Below are 21,288 nucleotides of genomic sequence, written 5' to 3' on the forward strand. Positions count from 1 at the left end.
AAAAATGGAAAGTGAAAAGTAAAATCTAATTACCAGACAAATACAGATGGTATAGCAATAACCAAGCTAGCTGTGGATACTAGCAGCTGGTGACAGGAGTGTGACATTCTGGCTTTGATCTTAGCCTTTAGGCTAATGCAGCTACCATGCTTCTGATAGACACACAGAGATCTAACCTGTATAACTTTGCTCAGTGTTGCACTGAGGAATGCCATTAAACTTTAATGCCTGAGTCCAAAACTGTTTTTGAAAATACAGTTTCAATGGTCCCCATCTTTAGAAATCTTTAAACTCCCACTCCGCCTTCAAACTTCAAGTGTCTCAGCCATTTTAAGTTGTGCTTCTTGATATGCCTAGAAATGCAACAGTTTTGACTGCACTGAATAATTCAGTGCTATTTTATGCTTAATCCCAGTTTGCTTCAAAAAAGGAAAAACAAAAAAGAATTGAAAAAAGTTAGTGGCTCAAAAATGGTATGTATTTAGAGAACATATCTATTGTGCTACTGGATGCATATACCTGTATTTATGTCATTGAATCTGCAACAACTATGAGTTGAGTTGGTCATCATCCAGACTGTGGGAAGCTATGGTTTAATATCCTTCTCTGCTCAAAGGGTTTCAAAAATATAGTTCCTCCATTGCTGAGAAGTACAGTTTAACCTCTAAACTCCACAACCTTTTCCAGGATAAGGATGCTCGCTTAAGGATGCTAAGACCCTGTGAAAGCTCTGCCACGTTGTGGAGATTGAAAAACATAAAGCTGCAACATAATGTTCTGTATCTGAGTTGAGGAGGTCTCAGCTGTATATGAAGGGACCTGTGTCTGGTCTTTGCACCATAGCTAGTGTTTTACATTAAAGAGTGATGAGATACAGTTTACAAACAGTATGTAAGTGGGAACTGGAGTCAGGTCGGTGCTCAGAGGGCTCTGACCACTAGGTACATTTAAGCCTTCCCTTGTTTTCTTTAGCCTGCTGCATCTGGGAACTGCATGGTATCGTACACTCAGTGGAGGGCTGAAGAGCCCAAAAAAGTGAATCTCTCTCTGTCTCCTCCACATATACCTCTAAAATGCCTGTTACCTGGTAAAGTAGGCAAATAGGTCTAGGTGGCCAATATTACTTCTGCTTTTGTGCTGTGCCTCTTTCGCGAACCTTAGTGGACATGAAGTTTGAAGTTATGTATGATCCTTTAATCAGCATTTCCATAGGCAAATCATGGTCAGGTTCTTCCTCCTTCCCCTTCTTCACAGACATGCTGATTCATGTGGCTTTTCATGTGGCAAGCTCTCATAGCCCTTCTGAGATGTCTCTGTCTCCCCAGGTACTGGTTAGTGAGGTTGTTGATAACCATATGATTTATCTCGTAGTGATCTAGTAGTAACCATCTAGAAGTTAGGTAGTCAATCTAAACTACTAATCCAAGCATTTTTGAGTGCCCACAGAGAAGGAGGATATAGTTGCACGGGCAGTTTTTTCTACGACATCTTGCATCTTTCTCTCTCCATGAAGAGGGAGCTTAGAATAGATGCCAATTCTCAGATGGCTACCCTTTGGTAGATGACTAATAGTTTGTCTCTTAGAAAGCCTTGCCAAATATGACAACTGGTTCCTTAAGCAAACAAAACAGACTATAAATCAACAGCATTATCTTTAAAAATAAAAGAAAGACATTTTTTCCACAAATTTTAGTTGAATTAGGGTTTTATATGTGATTTATAGAGAAAACCATAGTTGTATGAATGGTAATATTTTTGATATTATGCTTACGTCAGACTGCTTTATAGAAAGATTTTCTATTCGTCAGTGTCGCAGTGTTGAATGGTTTAAAATATATGAGTTTAAAGCAATCAATATAATGATGAATTTATTTGTTTGTTTCTTAATCAGCTAGGATTTATACATACATGTTGGAGAAGTCTCGTGTCATTATGCAACCTCTCAACCAGAGTAATTTTCATGTTTTTTACTTGATGATGGATGGTCTGTCTGCTGAAGAAAAATACACGCTGTACCTCAGTAATTTGTCTGCACACAGGTAGGAAAACAACTTTATATTTAGTATTAATATTTTTCTTATTTTAATGCCTGTGAGCTGCTGAGGTCCTTCCTCAAGTAGTTAACTTTTGTGTCCTAACTCTTCAATGTTATTTAGTAAGTTATTTAAACTAAAAAATAGTTATTTTAATTAAAAAAGTGAAAAGTTAAAAGTAGCTATTTTAACTAAAAAAACTAAAAAGTTAGAAGTAGTTTCTTTAACTAAAGTTATTTAGTATTGAGTCTGTGCTAACAAGGATTTCATTCTGAAATTATTCTCTTAAAAAGTCAGTCATATGTCTACTAGGATTATTGCCTTAAAGGAGAAAGAGGAAAAAAACTTTTTAGTTTTCTGTTTTATTTTTCCATCTTCTGTGAACTAGAGCTCTTTTTATGTCTTTCTTTTTCTGATGAAATATTTTGTCTTTAGCAAAGACTTTCATTAAAATCAGAATTTTCTTTTCAAATATGTTAATTTTGATTATATTTCACCATATGTAACTGAAATTTAAGTTCTTATTTTAAAATTACTTCATATTTCTAAGAAAAACAGAAACAAAGGTTTGACTGCTTTGAAACTAGGGATAGGATTCAACACCCAGCACCTAAAATTAGGTCTTTGTATCTCCACGTGAGCTCCCATGTCTTGGCTCCCATTTACAATCAAAGGCCATTGAGTCCCTCTCAGCTGCATGTAGATTTGCATGTAGGTGTGTGCTTCAGGGTGAGCTGAACCACATCTGTGGATTCATAAACTGTGCTGACTACATCCCCTTTAACTGTAAGAGCTTAAATATAAAGAGCTGTGTATAAACACCTAAATGTAGTGTGTCTAAGGCTACATATGCTACAAATGTTTATATAAGAAGATTTTTTTTATTTTTTATTTTTTCCAGGAAATTTTGGGATATCTCAACATTTATCAATTCAGATTCTTTTGGAATGAAAGCATATTCCCGAGTTAGATTATTTGCCTTTCTTTCTTCAGTCTTTCCTAGGTTATTCCTAAGCAATATCACTAAAATGAGAGAAGCCTAGTTGGCATTAATGGTCTTCTCTTAAATTGGTTAAGTTTATAATGAGTGCAATGAGTAACTATAAAATGACCAATAGTAATTAAAATGATTTAAACTGAGTGTTTTCAGTTTTTTGTATCTGCATGTTTTTCCCATGAATTTCTCTCTCAACCTTCTGTCTGACTAATACCTGCATAAAGCAGTACTTCTCAAGTTTGGGCCTGTAAAGAGAAAGATACAGCATTCATTTTTGTGCAGGAATAAAGTTACTTGATTGCAATTGTCTTAAACAGAAATCTTTAGGCTACCATTGTTTGGTAATGTTTTAACCTGTTAATACATTTCATATTATACAGAATAGTACAAAGCACTAACTTTGAAGTAACCTGAGGCTGAATTGCTTTACCAAAAACTTTCAAAAGGAGTGTGTGTGGGAGAAGAGTTAAATTCTGTTTTAAATCCTTTGAAGACCACAAGGATTCTCAACTCCTGATCATTAATTTATTGCTCTTTTATCAAATGTTGTTTGGAATCTCAGTTTATTCAGAAAATGAAACAGTTTGAAGTCATTTTGCAAGAAGCTCCAACAGGAAAGAACTTAGCAAAAGCCTGAATAATTATATTCACATGAACAAAGAGTTATCTGATAACTGATAAGCATCCAAAAAGAACAAAATAGCATTTCTAAATAGATGTCTGTATATTAGAGTGCCAAAGCTTTATAAGTAATTTATGGCTGAGTATTTGCATAAAGCTGCTTTTATCAATAAAGCTTTGCTTTGGCTACATAGAGTAGATTGTATCTTTCATGACTGAGAGTTTGGGCCAAGTATTTCTTTCCTTAAACTCCTGAGTATAGGAGTTCAGTGGCACAGATTTTTCTTGGTTGATGGAGTTAAACTAGAGGTAAGTTTGTATGGCATCAAATTCATACATGAATCAGGAAGGCAGAATTTGGCTTTTGTTAGTAATTCTAGATTTCTGGTTTAGTCAAATTTTTATGAGATCGTATCATTCTGGTAACATCAATAAGTGAATTTGTTATGTTTTCTTTAAACAAGTGTAATCTTGACTCTAGTATCAAATTTAATTAGATAACAGCCCCTTTGAAACTATAGGTGGTTCATAACCAACTCGTTTCTGATAATTTTTCTGTTCCTTTTTATATTGTTTAAAGTTGCACCTTTAAGTAGAAGATTAAACAGTCTTAATAAATAATGTCTATTAAGATCGCAAGATACCCCTGTTTCTTCACTGTTTGCTTAAGCCATTATAATATGAGAAATGAGATGTAGCATTGATTTTTTATTCTCTTTTTAAATGAAAGTACCTGAAAGAGTCATAGCAGTATTGTTGATAGTGGTTATTTTTATGCTTGATGCCGTAAAAGGTGAGAGGTAGTTCATGTGCTAAACAGTTTATAGTCCTGGACTAAGAGTCATTGTAAATAATAAAAAGGGGAAACCCCTCCCCTTTGTAGTCACTGAGAGTTTCAGTAAGGCTGTAGTTTCACCCCAATCTGTAGGGCAGTTATTAGGTTGTAATTCTGCAGTGCTTGATGCCTTCCAGGGAGGGGATCTTGAGTTTAGAAACTTCAAGGCATGTGCTTGCAAACATAACAACTGTTAGGGCAGCTTGTGAAAATTGTGGGCCACTTCTTTTTTGAGGCTATATATAGCTGGGGTCTTGGAGTAGCAAGCCACATAAACCTTCGTAGGGAGGGACCAGAATGAATACGTCTCCCACTGTATCTGCATGTGGATCATGGTGAATAAGGACAGAAAAAATTTCTGAAAGGTAAGATCATTTTTCAAGATTGAGCAGGGGGAGCACATCAGATAGAGAGAGAGAGTCTCAAAAGGGCAAGTCAAGGCTTTTTGCTCCACAGCAATTACTTCCCTGCATTCATTTCATTCAGAAGCTGATTTTATCAGTAGATCCTTGATTGAAATTTCCAAAATTTCTCCTAACTTTGTGTGTTTCAAAAGAACTTCAGATTTTTATTTTGCTGATGATATGTAATACAAGAGAGACGAGAGACTAGAGATTTAAAGTTATATTCTTGATTTGCTCTTCTTTTTTTTTTCTTTTTTTTCTTTTTTTTTCTTTTGTCTGGGTGCAGATACGGTCCCATTACAGTAAGCATTGCTTTTCTGGCACATGAAGTTTAGCCTCATAGTTACAGTATGTGCTACCTTACTGATAAATCTTGCAATCAAAGTGAAATAGAGAGAGCAAAGAAGAGAAGTGACAATGGTGACAGACCAGTTTATAAATTGTCTTTATGATGAAGAAATGGAGCTAAACAGAGATCACAAAGACAGAAAAGAAAAAAAAATGTGGGAAAAATCTTACGGAAAAATGTTGAGAGATCTGGTTTTATTTTGGGGGGGCAATTGTTTCATATTAGCATTGATATCCCAAAGCTATAGTGTGTATATATAAAAATAATGTCTTTGTGTAGCAGGTATAAGTAATATACTCAAATATGCTGTCATTAAAAATCATGTCATTACATTTGTATATGCATATTAGAGACAACTTAAGGCTACTTAGTTATAGAAAATTGTTTCAGAAAAGATAGTTCAACCTGATATCACCATTTTTGGTTTAAAGAAGGTTGCTAGTTATCCTAACTGATTGTACTGTTGTGGCTTCTGGTAGGCAAACTCATACAATGCTCTCAGCACTGCAGGTTGATACGGACAAAAGGACATTTTTTAGTCCTCCCTTGTAATGTAGGGTGACAAAGATCTGACATTTATAGGTTGAAATATGCTGTTTGCAAGTAAACTGTATGTGTAAAAATAAATAGCTTCAGGCTGGGGAAAATGTAAATGCACACATTCATGCAGAAGCTGGACTGTGGTCAGGGACTACATTTTGCGTTTGTAGCTCAGGCTGCTATTCCCAGGTGTGTAAAACTTTCCTTATGCTCACAGAAGAATGTACACTGCGGTGTGTGCTCTGCCTGTCTGTGATATTGTCCTCACCCATTAAAAGCAATGAAATTCGTATGCCACAATAGCTGTAGATAGTTCACAGAACTGATTTTCTTTTGTGGTTTTTCAGTGCTGGTCCCTGTCCACTCTCAAAAAGAAACCTTTCCATTAATTTACTGTATAAAGTAGTAATTTTAGTGAAGTGATTGAATTCTGAATCTAAGTTGATCAGGATATTTTTGCTTGACCACTGAGGAAATCACCTCCCATTCTAAGTAGTAAAGTTTGGTTTTCACAAAGGAGTTGGAGAAAACAGTAAGGTAAAGTGAATGGTATAGAAAAGATCCCAGTATACATTTTTTCAGAGACATTATGTGCAAAGCCTTAAATTTGATTTTTGTGTGTATGTGTTTCCAGGCATCACCTTTTCTAACAAGCACTTATACAACGTGTACAAAGTGGTGATTATTTATTACCATTCATGTGGATCCCCACTCTGCCTTTCCCTCACACACAAGAGCTCAAGATGAGAGTTTTCAAGATAGTGAGTGGCTGCATAATCCAACTTTCCCCAGTTCAGCATACGTGGGAGGCAGCCTTTGTTTTCTAACTGCTATAGATATAAAGACAGGATGACATTGCATGTTTCCATGTCTTCTCTACTTTCTCTATTTCTTCTCCTTTTTTTTTTCCATTGGATACCTTTACCTTTTTGTTTGTTTGTTTTGTTTCGAACTGTTTGTTTGTTTTCTTGTTTAAAATGCAAAAGAGAGAATATACCTTAACTGTTTCATGTATGAATGTTGTTTGTCTACAAATGTAGCTGTGGCAGTTTAATAATATAAGGCAAATTCATAGAGAAAGTTTTTTTTTTTTATAATTAGTTCCACATAACTGGAAAAATAGATATTTTAGGGTTCTTTCAGTCCTCTGATGTGCCATGTTTTTTCCTCGTATTCAAGCCTGATAGGTCACTTTTTTCCTCACAGATATTTACTTTGATTGAAACACTCAGTACCCCCACAAAGTCCAGCTGCATCCTTAAAAATTCACAAATATAGTTATGCAATGCCATTTTGATCCCTTTGCTTCATAAGTTACCAGTTGCTGTTACCTGTGCCTGATGACTAGAGGGAAATCTGAACAAGTGTTAGACCTGCCTTACAAGATTGTTTGGATCTAAATACTGTGAATGACATTACTAAATCTTGGAGAGTTGCATCAGATTTTCCCACATGTGGCAGTCCTGCTTGATTAATAACTTCCATATGAAGTGCCAAGTTACATCACCTTACCAAAGTGCTGTTAGAGTTTGTGTGATGGAGATAGCATTCAACATAAGTTACTTGTACCCAAATCCTCACTCTCGCCCCAATAAAGTCTGGCATTGAGGATCTATGAGCTTCACTGGTGAGGATCGATGTTTTTTTGTTTTTTTTTGGATGGAATAAAGCTCCAGGCAATCAGAAAAGTGGCATTCATTGTATTTAAATGAAGGAAGAATGTAAAGATCAGACTCAGAGGTTCCTTGTCTGTCTTTCACTTTTCCATTGCAAACGTATGGGCACAGAAGGGAAGAAAAGCTGTGACAGGAGATGTTAAGCTTATCATCCGTGTAGCTGCATGGCCATAAGGGTCATTTTTTCTCTGGCCGTAGCCCCTTTCTAATTCTTCAGTGCAAATAATAGCAACCTATCACTTCTACTTTTCTTTAAATGTCATTTCTTCTCAAGCACATCCAGGGAAAACATGCAGGGGAGACTTTTGAACCTTAAAATCATTCCCAAATGCTAGCAACAGTTTTTCTCAGCCTTCTTTGAGTTGTCTGTTTCTAGTGGCATTTTCAGGATTTAGTCAATTCTATGTAATGGCCAGAGAGAAGCTGGAGCAGGTGCTGTCCTGTGTGGGCAAGGGATCTGGGGGTGGCAGTGGGGCAGGACCCTCACCCACCCAATACTGACCTTCAGTACCCAGCAAGTTCAAGGATGGGCCACTGGGGTCAGATGCTGGTGACCAGAATGGCCAGGTAGGGCCGTGGGGATGGGGACAGGCGAAGGCTGGGCTGGGACGTCAGCACACAAGTGGGGTTGGGGAGGTCCGTGGCTGGGCACAGGCATGGCTGACTGCAGCCCAGGCCACGACCAAACTCGAAAGATGCTCCAGAGCCAGAAGGGGTCCCAGCAAGGCTTCCTGCACAGCCCAGGCAGATAGAAACCTTTGAGGAGGCAGGGGGCACTCAGTGCCCTGACAGAAATGTAAAAGGTCCTTCATCAATTTTCAGTTAGTGTTAATGAATATCTAATCTGCTCCCCCACATTATCAAAAACCAGCTAAATCTTCAGAAATCACTATTAATTGCTCATTTTTGCATATGTATATTTTCTTCAATGTAGGTATTTTCTTTTGTAAATTAAGGTAATCTTATAAACTTGTACTTCATTAACACTTTCAATATGTGGCAGCTGTTTTGGCAACTATTCAGCTAAAGATTTGAAGTTCGTCTGTCACCCCTAAGATTTTCTTGCCATGGATCTTCTGGCACTTAAGTTCCTAGTAAGAAAGTGTATGAAGAAAGGGAAAAACCTGAATCAGTCTCCCACTTCTTTTTCCTTTCCCAACCTACTTTTCAATCTTGCGTTAAGTCATACAGATAAGTTATCAATGGATTCTACTGTCTTTATGTTCATCTTTCTGTACTTAACATTGACCACCCTACTAAAACATGAGCCAAGGAACTTGAAATTTAGAAGTGCATCTGATGTTTTACAGAGAATAAGTAATTTTAAAGACTGAGTGACTATACATGGGTGATTCTCAAAGGCAGTATCTAAAATTCATCATCTTGCCATCATCCTACTCCCTGGAATTGTTCTAGGAAAAGTTTTACCTTGCGTAGAGTAATTCTGGAGCACTGAGGAAAAAGTTATCCATCAGTAGGTATCCAAGCTAAATTGAATATCGTGTCTAATACAAATCTTATTTTTTTTTTCTGCTTGTAATCACTTTGCGTAACAGCTGAAGGGTTTAGAGGTGAAACTCAGATTAATGAGAAAAAAGATTTTATGAGATATTTTCTGCAGTCATTAGAATTATTTTTAATGCATAAAGGTTCAAATACATGGTTTTTCTTATATTTCACGTCTTAAAGTAATATGCCCTGAATTTGTGTGTGCATGCACGTATATAGGCATTTCTTGGAAAAAAAAAATACTTAGTGAAAACTCTAGGTTTTTATCCCATTTCTGTGTTTTTTTGTTGTTGTTGTTTGTTTGTTTGTTTATTTTATTTTACAGATTCTCTCTTTTGTGAAGGTCTCTTAAATTGCAATAAATAAATAAAGAAAGAAATCATGTTCTGACTGAAAAAATCCATATTTTTTGTTACTGTGCAAGTTCTTCTGTCCTAACTATATTGCACATAGCACTTTTCTGTTCTCAAAAAAGCTTGCATTTTAAGTACATGAGTACTTACAAGACAATGCAGTGATACAGCACAAGTTGTGTATATTAGCATGCCTAGACTGCAAAGGACCATTGAGGTTTAAAGATTTTTCAAGCGTGCTTGATAAACATTCTAACAAATGTGGTAATGGGAGAAGCCACGGTGTGAAAATTCGGTTTTGAACCCAGATTTCAAAACCTGAGGGAGTTAATCAGGAATTTTATTGTTCCATCAATGAAGATAATTTTTACCAAATTCTGATGTCCTTGAAGTTTTCATATGGTCCCAGATGATGAATTAAAAACTGCTTCAGAGTTGAAATCAATGCAGCAGCGTCTATGATAAGGGGGCATATAAGTTTAGAACATATATACATAGAGCAGCTGGAGAGAAAAATAACTTTGGTATATGTATTTCGATGGGAGATCGAGGGCTGTAGCAGCTACACAAATTTACAGGGAAGTTAAAGACAATCAAGAATAAGATATAATTAATTTGTAAAGACTAGCAAAATTCACTTATTTGATTTAACTTTTTTTTCCTATTATTCACGTTATTTTTAACATCTGCAATACTTGGCACATTATTTTGTGTAAGTTAATATGTATCCAAGCTAAATAAATGAAGTTGTGTTTTCTCTCTGAAAAAAAAAGTAACCATACTAATAGTATTTCAGTTTTCACTGACTGTCAAAAAGGCAGGATCTCAGATAGGGTTCAGTATCAGTAAATATTAAACCACTAATAGAATATAGTTTGCATGTTTTCATAAGAAAAGTATAAAAACTGGAGACAATTTTTTTAAGCTTTTTCTTTTTTTTTCTGAAAATACCTAAGGATTTTTTTTTTCTGTTATGAAGTGGAAGAGACCTTCACAGAAAGCACTGTGTATTCTTCTTCCAAAAGATGGATTCTTTACAAGGTTCTTAAATTAGACTTCCAAAATATGCAGCCTGGAGTATACACTATTGACTATCTCAATAATAATGAAATAAAAAGTTTGCAATACTTTCCAGCTGCCTGCAAGCTTGGCTTGGCTTCATTAATCTGATAATTGCAGGAACTTGAACAAATTAATGAGATAAGCTACATTTTAAGATTTCTGTATTTCAGAAAACTATAGAAAAAAAAACAACTATTTTTTACAGTGATTTTGTTGACCACTCTTAGTTCATGTTGTGTAGTCAACTTCATTAAGAAATAACACTTTTAAAGTGTTTGCGGTCTTAGTTATTTTTATTCTTTTTATGTCCTTTGTCTTCCTACACAGGACTAAGAACTGCTTAAATCTCAATTCTAAGCCTCTGCTGTACTCAGATGAAAAATTTTCACAACAAATGTGCCATTTTTGTTTTTCTTCATTTTTTTTTATGATCCCAGATGGGAGAAATCAAGTAAATTCTAATATTCAGAAAATGCTTTTCCCTAAAAAGCTGGGCCTCTTTGGTGTCTCATGCTGAAAAGACAAAATAGTCATTCTTGAAAAGTGAAGTGTTGGGTTCTGCTTATGCTGAGGCAAGATTATTAACTCAGTAGGGAGGCTTAAGCCAGAGTTGGAAAATTTGGCATCACTGTATTCCCCTTACTCTAATTATCCTCCTAACTTCAGTTGGAATTCTGCTGGAGTTTATTTTAGTACAAAAAGTGGATATGGAGAGGTGAAGCCCTAAGTAAAATTGAAAACTGCTTTTTTTTTTTTAATACATCAGCAAGTAACAAAAATTATACACTTCAATCAGTTTACATCTTCACTATGTGATTTACTTGCATTTCAGCTGTCCAGAGAAAAGCTGTAACTGTGAATGTTTGTTTTTTAACTATTGTCATACAATATTACTGTGGAAATTTGATTCACAATCAGTGGTACTATTTTAAGGACAAGTTCTATAGTATCTGACCAAAATGAGGCAATTCCATTTACTTACATTGCAGTGAGGTCTGACAGCTAAACTACACCAGCTGGTTATTAGAAAGCTAATGGAGAGAGGAAGCAGGTTTAAACTTGCTTCAGTGAGTTTTGTATCTGGAATCGTTTCAACATCAGAAGAGTTGTCTAAATCTTTTCTGTTGTTTTGGTTATTTGCTTTGCTTTGTTTTTGTTTGTTGCATACCATCTATTCTTTCCCTCTTCACCTTGTATTTGTTCAATGATTTTTTTTTTTGAGGTTGAACCTTCTCAACTGGATATGTAACATATGCATATCCCAGCAAAATGTGCTTTCACGTTGCACTCTCTGTTTTTCCCTGCCCCCTTTTAACTTCACTCTCCACTTCCCCTTTATTTACACTGGTATTATCGTTTACCTCAGTATTCTTACCTTTTTCAGTTTTCCCATGTCTTCATCATTAATGCATATTTTCTGAGTAAACAGTGTTCATGGGATTATTGAACTTGTTTTATTCTTTTTCTTTCCCAGAAATGAACAGGAATTGAACCAAAACGAACATTTTATCCCCCAGCTCTCTTTTTCTTGTCCTATTCCTTCTTTGAAATTCAGGCTCCATTAATCTCTTGGAGCATGATTTTCAAGCATCAGTGTTCTTTTCACTTCAAAGAAGGAAGGGTTGAGAGGCAATGTCGGTAAATGGCTGACGTGTGTGATTTGTTATGCAGCATAGTAATAATCATGACTAACTCACTTGGTTTTGTTGAGGATGGACAGCAGAAAATTTACTGAATGTTGTCTTAAAATATGTCTTCATGTTGTAAAGTGTTATTTATTAATCGGAACTAATTTTATCTGAATCCAATGAAATCTGAGCTTTTCATAGTGCACGTTTTCTCAGGTATACCTGAGATTGAAAAATACAACAAAGTTTAACAAAGTCTGGGGGATTTTTACATTCCCCTCTCCCCCCTGTTGTTTTTTTTTAAAGATTTACTCTGTGGTCTAATTTATCTAATTTTTCTTATTCTTGTACTTCAATTCTGTTGAGGTAAGCTTTCAGGCCAATAAACTCTCAGATTTTACTGGAAATTAAGTGGAACGCTAAGCAGCCTATTAGTGTACAGAACAAATTTCTCAGTGTGTTTTAGCAGGGCAGATATGATACCTGGACTGTATAGACTAAAACTTCTTCCCTAAAATTACCTCTTTATACTTCAATATTCAGAAAATAGTGTCTGGTACTTGGTGTTAAATCAAAAATTATATCTTTCCGAAAATTGATTCAGTTTCCTCTATCTTAAACCCCCTCTTTATAAGAGATATTTATGGGTTGTTACATCCGATACATTTCTAGGAGGTATCATTGCAATTACAGAAGATGTAATCGGGATCATAGCTCAGGTTTTCAAAACAAAACTGAAATATTAATTTGTGTCATCTGCTTTATTTTGCAAATTAAGCAGCTGTTTTTTGCTCTGTTTGCAGATATGTAACCCTCATGCATAGTATACATCTGTGTTATTAACTTTATTTCACAATATTTGTTTTGAGTATCTGGCTGTGCAGTTGTTTTGGGTGGTTCATCTTGAATTCTGGTTAGTTGCATACATACGAGCACACTTGCACTCTAATTACATGTCAAGATATCCAAAATATTATTTTTGAACTTGAAAGCAGAGGTATCTTAGCCTTGGATTTTGATGATTAATTTATTTATTCCAATTCTGACATGCGCTGTATATTATAGCATTACTGCTTTATTCTCAAAGGATCCTTTAGGAAAATATAGCTCCAATGATGGCTGGTAATCATTAATTTACATGAAATACAAGAATAATTTTTATTTAACAAAACAAAGGTAGTAAAATAAGTCTGAGACTTAGCTCAGTGTCTTTGTCTTAGGTCCCAAGCGGGCTTGTTATTTGTCTGGCTTTCAGAATAAATGCTATAGAAATTCTGCTTTGTTCAAGAGTGTAAATCTGAAACTCATATTCCTCTGGGTATTTTCCTTCATCTGATGTTAACAAACCCCTCTTCATTGTATTATTCTTCATACATATTGATTGAATAGTGGCAGAGGGTGTATAGCACTCCACTGGCAGACTCTCAGAGGTAAAGAAATCATTCATTATGATTACCTCTCTTTTCAATAATGTTTTTTTCTCTCACTCATAATTCTAACAAGCTGAACATGTAGAACTAACAAGGTGTAAATGAAGAAATGAGATGTGTTTTCAGGAATAAATTGTATTTATAAAGCGGTACAGTAAAGCCAAGGCACCTCCTCCCTGTGTTTCTCTATTATCCTAAAGGAACTCAGATATCTGGTAATCTTTGATATTTTACATTCCTTTGGTGCCAGTAAGCTGTTTGGAACAGAAAAAATAACATCAGACGATATAAAACCACTTTGACTTTTGCCTTTTTAAAGCTGTAGCCAGTTTACTTCTGCATGTTTAGTTATAATCTACAAACTTGCATTCCTTCATTTGACTTGGCATGGTATCATTTGCTATTTCTTTGATTGAGAAAGGCTCTGTCTTTCTTGTCTCCGTTGGGGTTAGCATGATATGGAAACATGTGCAGAAAATAAGACGAGAATAATCTGTCTGTGGCATGAAAGATAAAGAGTGGGAGGCAGGAAAAAATGAAATCTGTTCAATCCGAGAGAAAGAAACAAACTTGGTAATTAAGAGTACTGAGAACTATAGGGTACATGCAAATTTACTGAAGACAGAACATACATCTGTCTTAGTTTTAGCAGAAAACTAAATGCACAATAAAACATTGTTTGGAATAAATGGCTTGAAATGGAGAAAGAAAAATGCAAAATTAAATATAATATAAACCAGATGACTTTCCAACTTGTTGTGAATTCTGTTGATGAATACCTTACACCTTAAAGTTTCTGGGCCACGTTCAACCTTTTGTTAGAAAAGAAAAATCTCCAGAGATCTGTGGAAGTTATATACATATATCTTGAGGCTAAATTTGGTCCCCTGTTGAAGAAATTAAATGCTGACTGTTTAGGCAGCCCACTTCAGACTGACAATGGATGTAGCTCCAAAAGATGAAATTGCTGCAGAAATCCTAGTTTAAAAGTAGATGTGATTACTCACTTATAAAAATGGTAGAGAAGCTCATTTGGCTTTTAGTTTAAGTACAAAATATGTCTCTGCACTTTACTAGGATGCTAATCGTCTCCTATGTGGGGGGAGATTCAGTGGATTCAGCTCCTGAAACCACTTAGCATAAATCTACAGCGATAATATAGTTCTGCAATTTATATTTCAAAAGTCACTCTTAAAATCATCCTGATACAATTACTGTAGATGAATTTCCAGTCAGAAATGGGTCATTTAAGGAATTGTTATTGGCATATGGCAGCCTCAGTCATTGAACGTGGCTCATCTCAACTTAATGTTAAATCGGAGAGAGATGATACATCTCACTGTTGTTTGAACTGGCTGCATGTGCTGGGCTCCCTGAACTAGCCTGATTTTTTTGACTTCACTGGAATAACTTCACTGTTACTGTTAGGCTGCTCCCTCTGGGAAGGTCAGGAAGGGTTGTCCCAAAGTGTAGCCTGGTTTTCTTTCCTTAGTTCTTTCATTAAGCATAGTTCAAAATCACCTCTACACGGAGGTTAAACCCGATTGTGTCAGGTTGCTGCTATTCAGAGTTTCTTTTGATTCCTGCTGAAATTGCATCTAGATTTTTAATATATATTTTTTTGGAGTTATAATTACTCAATTTGAGTTTTGTAATCCTAGATGTCGCTAAGTCTTGAGAATATGTTAATTGAGTGCTAACAACCAGAGGTTGTTAGGATCTCGGTTTTAAACAGCTCCTAAAAATGGCAGCTCCACCAGTCCTAGCTTCTAAAATGATTTTATGCAGTGTAGTGCTGGACAGAAGAGTCCAGGAATGTCTTGTACTGCATCGCCACCATGCAGGCGGTCTGTGGAACTACTTTGTTCTGGATGAGGATCTTCTCTCTCTCTCTCTCATTTATGACACATCTCTTTGAATCACAGTACAAAGTGCTGCTGCTGCGGCTCACTACAGTGCAACAAAAATCATGTGAAACTTGATGTGCTCAGTGATTGATATCAAAGGTAAACAATATTGTTTCAAGTATAGTGTCAATATTTTTGAGTCACCTTTGATTGGCAGTCAACAGATTTAAAATAGTACTGTTTGGGAGGGATGCTTAATGATTTTCACATATATGCTAGCCTGTCTAACCATGGGGAGCTACATTTTTACATACCTGTGCAAACAGCACCTGGGATCAGACAAGGAGACATACTGAGGAGAGCTGGGAATAGTTCAGAGGGCTTCAAGGAAGAAACATGGAGGCTCTGTGCTTCTTGACACATCATTTTGGTCTGTGACCCGTCTGTGCTAATAAGGCCTCTGCTTATCTGATCTAAAGTTTCAACATTTCTTGAACAGTGGTAATATGGGTGAGAAAGTCCAGTTTGAGCAAAGAATGTTGCAAATCAAGAAAGTCCTCTAAAATAAAGAACTTGGTAGAAAATTTCTGCTGACTAAGATGGTGGAAATGGGCACTGAAATAATGTACAAATACTTTTTGAGAAACAAACTGCATTTGCAATAGTCATTACAGAGAAGCAAAATTTCTGGTTTATGATGTATGCTGGTACCTTCTAATTTGTACTTTAACCTTTATGAACTTTTAGCATGACCAAGTCATTAAACGGGTAAAAATCACTTTACTGAGCTGGTATTGCAGCTTAATATTAAACTTACAAAGCAATTGCAATATTTATTTTGACACTGGTACACTGACACCAGTTTCATGATCTGTTTTGTTACTATCCAAGATGAGGATTACAGTGCCAATCTCTTGAAGGAAAACATCTGAGGCTTTTCACAGTAATAAATGAATGATGAAAATGATGACATTAAATGGGAAAATTATTAATTTAGCAGAATAATTACTGGAAAACAATTGGGGATTGTCCCATGTTATTATATTTTTGCAGTAATTAATAGAACTCAGAAAATGTCTGTATAATCCTCCTTTGATATGTTTTTCTATTGAAATCACTGCTATGTTGGGCTTTATTTTCTGTCACCTTCCTGTCCAAAATACAGGTAGGTTAAAACTGTTAGTTCAAGAGATTTCACCTTTTTTTCCTAATGATTCTGAGGATTTGTGTTTGCTTCTGTGTAAGTCATCTGTCTTTGTTACCAGCTGCAGCTGGAAAAATTAGATTCACTGTTAAGAGATGCATTTGTACTTTCTTGTACCTGCAATCCTTTCCCCCATTTCCATCATGTTCTCAGTGATTACTTTCCCACTATATTTTAATCCCCTTTACGTAAACTTGACGTATTTCCAAGGCTAAGTTCCCTGCTAAACAGGCCTCCTCAGTGACAGAACAATTAAGAGGAAAGGAGTGGAGCACCATCCAATAAAATACATCCTATGGTGAACTTAAGATATCTTACAGTGTAAGGTTGATCATTAAGTCAAAACTGGAACAAAGAACATATTATCAAAATATGTAGTTCCATGGTTTATTGTGGAACCTGTTTTTCCAACATGTAATTCTTATCCTCGCCAATATCTTCCCTTTCTAGATTCCTGCATATCTTAGAAAAAAACAAAGGGCTACTCTGAGGCATAATTCATTCTGCTATCATCTTCTGTGTTTCTTTTAAAATTTATTTTGTTTTACTTTATTTTATTTTTATCCCATTTTGTTTCATTTTCAAGTGTATTTGGATACAAACCTAGCTTCTCTACAGCACTAAATTGCAAAAAGTGCAAATCCCTATGTGTAAACACAGTGTAATTTTAGCAGTAAGACTCAGCAGGGGAGACTCTTTGTCCTATTTGGATGCACAAACCACAGAATTACGGAGGTAAATCTGCAATTTTTGGATTTGGGAAGGTCATTTTCTTTTATACATTGTAAATTCAGTGTAACATAAAGAACCTGCCTAGGTGCAGCCCTTCAATCAAATCCTCAATGTGCTGCCTGTAAAATTTGCTTTAGGTTCACTGAGCATACAGCTTACTGGTCTCTAGCACTTTCTGCCTTACGAGAGGCAATGGGAGGCAACCTGGGAATTTCAATGTCAGAAGCAGTTCGTTCATGAGCTTTTGTCAGGCATGATTGTACTGGCAGGGCTGAGAAGGTGGCAGAGGAACACCCACATGCATGCACCCTGTTCCCATCTTTGGCAGTCCTGCACTTGGGTGCCAGGGCAGGGAGGCAAGCAGCCCTTGCTGAGCAGGGGAGAGCAGCCGTGCCTTCACCATAATTGAACCCTGTGCTCAGGGTCATGTAATTTTATGGCTGTGGGAGAAGCAGGAGCCTCTGCTGGCCACTAAAGACTGAGGATGGCTGGTTGCTAAATAGATAACATATATGAACACATACATACTCCATTTAAAGTAGAAAAATGACTACTCTTGCTTTGTAAAATAAGTGGGTAAAGTTAGGTACTTCACCAACTTGTATTCATGCGTTGTGTGAGACTTTCTTAACCCGTGAGAGGGAAATTGTTATTGATTATTTATATTACACTATTAATGCTTCTTAAAAATGTCTCGTTCTTGTGTAAATAATGTATGTATCTCAGTATTTCAAAAGCAACTGGTGACTTGGGTGACCTTCACTTTTTCTGTCCAAGTTAGGGATCTTACTGTTCAGAATTACTTGTTTAGGTTACATACCTGAATACACACAGCCATACCTGCATATACAGGAAGAAGAGGGCTTCTTGTAAACAAGCTGATCTGACACTGATCCAGGGACTACAGTCAGCAGTTATATGAAATCAGTTTGAAGTGTATTAGCAATGTTTTAACTAGATACTGGTGCAAGTTACAAGCAGATACCAAAAGCACATTTTTGAATTGTAGATCTGATACTGTGGCTCTTAACCCAGTAAGCTTTATTTAATGAATCAGCATTAAAGAAGTAGCAAATGCTGATGGAGAAATCCCTTGAGGCTCATAAACTACCTGGCAACTAGTGCCAAAGTAAGTCTGAACACAGGACTACAAAATAACTCTTGGTTGTAGGAACAAAGTTCACACACGATTTCTGAAGCATTTCAGGACATGGATTAGACCAGTTTGCACTTGCATACAGTTTGACTTATTTACTTTGTGTTCATCACTGCTCAGTATTTGCTAGTTTTTATCTTTGTCATCATCACCACCACCATCATCATCATCATGTTTGTATTTAGTGTATATTCAACTTCAAAATTGTACTGTTAAATTCACAGATTTGAGATCTTTTGAATGATTCTGTCCTATAATACTGAGTGATATGAACAAGAGAAACAGGCACTACAATGTATACTCCTTTATTATTTCTTTAAATTTCATTGGGGCTGTGAAAAATCCTATTTTGATTCACTACTGTGTGCATTCATATTTTTTTTTCTTGAATGGAATTATCATGGAATTACACTTTCATGCAGTTTTAGGAACATGGGCTGGAGTTTCTGGTTTAAGTCTACTCCACAGGAATATCAATACAGTTAAAAGATAGTGTGCTTGAGTTTAGCCTAGAGACATGCGGCATTTTGAGAATAAAGTCCAAGCTGTATCTTTTTGCTTTCCATTTGAGTATATCCACTGTCTGTAAAAAAAACTATGTACTTAATAGTACAAGGACACTTCTTACAGAATGTTTTGAGGTTTTCTTATGAAAATGTCAAGTCAAAAATATTTACTGAATAATTGTATAAGACTATTGTAAGGTTTCTGTACTGATCCCAGTTTACAAAAGATGTATCTTAACATCTGGTTTTCTTACTTCAGAAAAATACAAATAAGAGCTGTGTTCTGGCTATCACCAAAGCTATCTGCAGTGTTTAATTTATTAATGTTGTACTGATACTTTACCTACTGATATTAACACAGTTATTTTTAAAATGCAGTTTTTGGTGCCTTATTGCACCAGCCATGATCAGAAATCTGTACGCTTATATAGCAGTAATTACAGCTCAGTGCTACTGCACAACAAGTTTCAAACGATGTAAAATTTGTTCATCTTGGAATTGGTTTAAAAGCTGAAGACAAAAGAAAAAAGGCAATAAAAATATGCCCCTTTTCCCTTAAAAAAAAAAAAAACACCACACACAACACAACTAGAAGCTATTCATTATCATGTTCTGTAAATGTCGATTACTTCATTGATGTCAACTGTTTTGTTTTGTCTTTATCTCATCTCTGTTTACATATCAAACAGTACTAAGTGCAAGGCAGCTTTTCCTCACTAAACAGTGTACATTGTCCTCTCTCATTCACATGACAGATCTAAAGAAGTAAAAATGTTGTATTTCTTATTCTGTGACTTTGAAAGTGTATTCCAGTTTATTGGCATTTATTTTTGAAAGGTAATGTTTATACACTCAATACTCTTTGTCCCAGCACTTTTGAAAAAAAAAAAAAAAATCTGAAAATATGTAAAGCTATGAACTCATTCACTCTCAGTCTGGTAAAACAGTCCTTAAATTCAGTGTTTAGTTATACCTAAATTAAAACTTGGGATGTAGCAGGGGACAGCTAACTTTGTAGGAAAATATGGCGCATTTCAGAGAAAGACTTCACAAATGTTTAAAGTGAGGACAGTAAACTGACCTAGTTTTTAGAAAACTGATAGTATAAGGGGTAACATTTCATCTGGAACTAAGATATATCTGAGCAACTGCACTTTCCACTTAGGTTAAAGTAAAAATTAACTGAGCTGGCAATGTTGAATTTTTACTGATGATCACTGTGCTTAATCAGGGTTGCTACCCTGAGCTGGGTGGGAGGGGGGGATGCAGACTGCACAGGCAAAAGCCACACGCTTTTCACATGATTGTGCAGGTACATGGTTCATTGGGCAGCACTAATAAGGGGAAGGAAGGGATTTAGTTTGTTAATCCATGCTTCTTAATACAATGTCACATTAAATGACACCCACAACATGCATATTGATTGCGTTAGAGCTGGAACCTGATTATGAAATACTGCTTTACCCTCCTATGACGTTGACCCTCTTGAGAATTTTCTAGCGACAAAGCATCAATTAATGAAGATTTAAGACTTTGTAATAAGAAGAGTCCAATTAATGCTGGCTTTCTTTTAGGCATATTATCTAAAGATAGGTAAAGTTAAAAGATAAGTCTTTGTGGCTCATTGTGGAGTGTAGCAGAGACACCTCAAATAATGCTGAGCAAAACATGCTATAGTTACTATAGGGCCAGTGGTCCCTTTGAGGTAATTAGTCTCACTTACTGTGCTTTCTGTACTATACCTAGGTCATATAGGTATAGTTCACGAATACTTGTGTGATACTGCATTGCACTGTGTAGAAATACATCTATGATGTGGGGATATGCCTGGAAATTATATAGGCAATGCTTAGGGCAGCTTGAGGACTAGGTCTGCAGTACTACTTATCACCTGCTTTGTATCTTAAACACTTCATCTGTTTTTTTCCCCCCTTTATAATGAATCAGAGTGCAAAGTAGGGTACCAAGCTATAACTCCTGATTCTACTTCATATTAACATTTATTATGCTACTAAGATTCAAGTGGAATCAGTGGGATGAAGCACAGGTTTGAAGCTAGCTGCATATAAATGTTTACCGAATTGGGACAATAAGCAGTAGTGCTATAAATTTTCCTTCTTCATAGTACATGTAAAACTGGCAAGAAAAAAAAAAACAACAAAAAAACCTTTACTTCCTTCTTGTTATTCCAGTGGCCTGTAACCACTAAATGAGATTTCATGATGTGCATCATCTGTTTTTAGAACAACTGATGCAATATTTTATAGAAGCTAGCACAGAAAGGATACTTGTGCATTTTTAAATGACACATTTGAATTAAGGTCAAACTGTAATAAAAGCCTTTACAACACCAGAAGCATATGAATACTTCAAATAGGCATATTTGAATCCATTTGGTCTAAGTGA

General features: G+C 35.8%; 1 protein-coding gene across 5 annotated transcripts in view; it reads left to right on the top strand.

Moving 5' to 3' along the window:
* The window catches only part of MYO16 (myosin XVI), a 387,593-nt gene that overhangs the window by 226,469 nt on the left and 139,836 nt on the right, over positions 1 to 21,288 (top strand). For all 5 annotated transcript variants that reach the window (XM_040536892.1, XM_040536877.1, XM_040536885.1 and 2 more), the window contains one exon: positions 1,892 to 2,039. In XM_040536892.1, the coding sequence (XP_040392826.1) occupies positions 1,892 to 2,039 (148 nt within the window). The remainder of the gene's footprint in view (positions 1 to 1,891; positions 2,040 to 21,288) is intronic.

This window comes from Cygnus olor, chromosome 1 (assembly GCF_009769625.2).
Source record: "Cygnus olor isolate bCygOlo1 chromosome 1, bCygOlo1.pri.v2, whole genome shotgun sequence".
Taxonomy (NCBI): Eukaryota; Metazoa; Chordata; class Aves; order Anseriformes; family Anatidae; genus Cygnus; species Cygnus olor.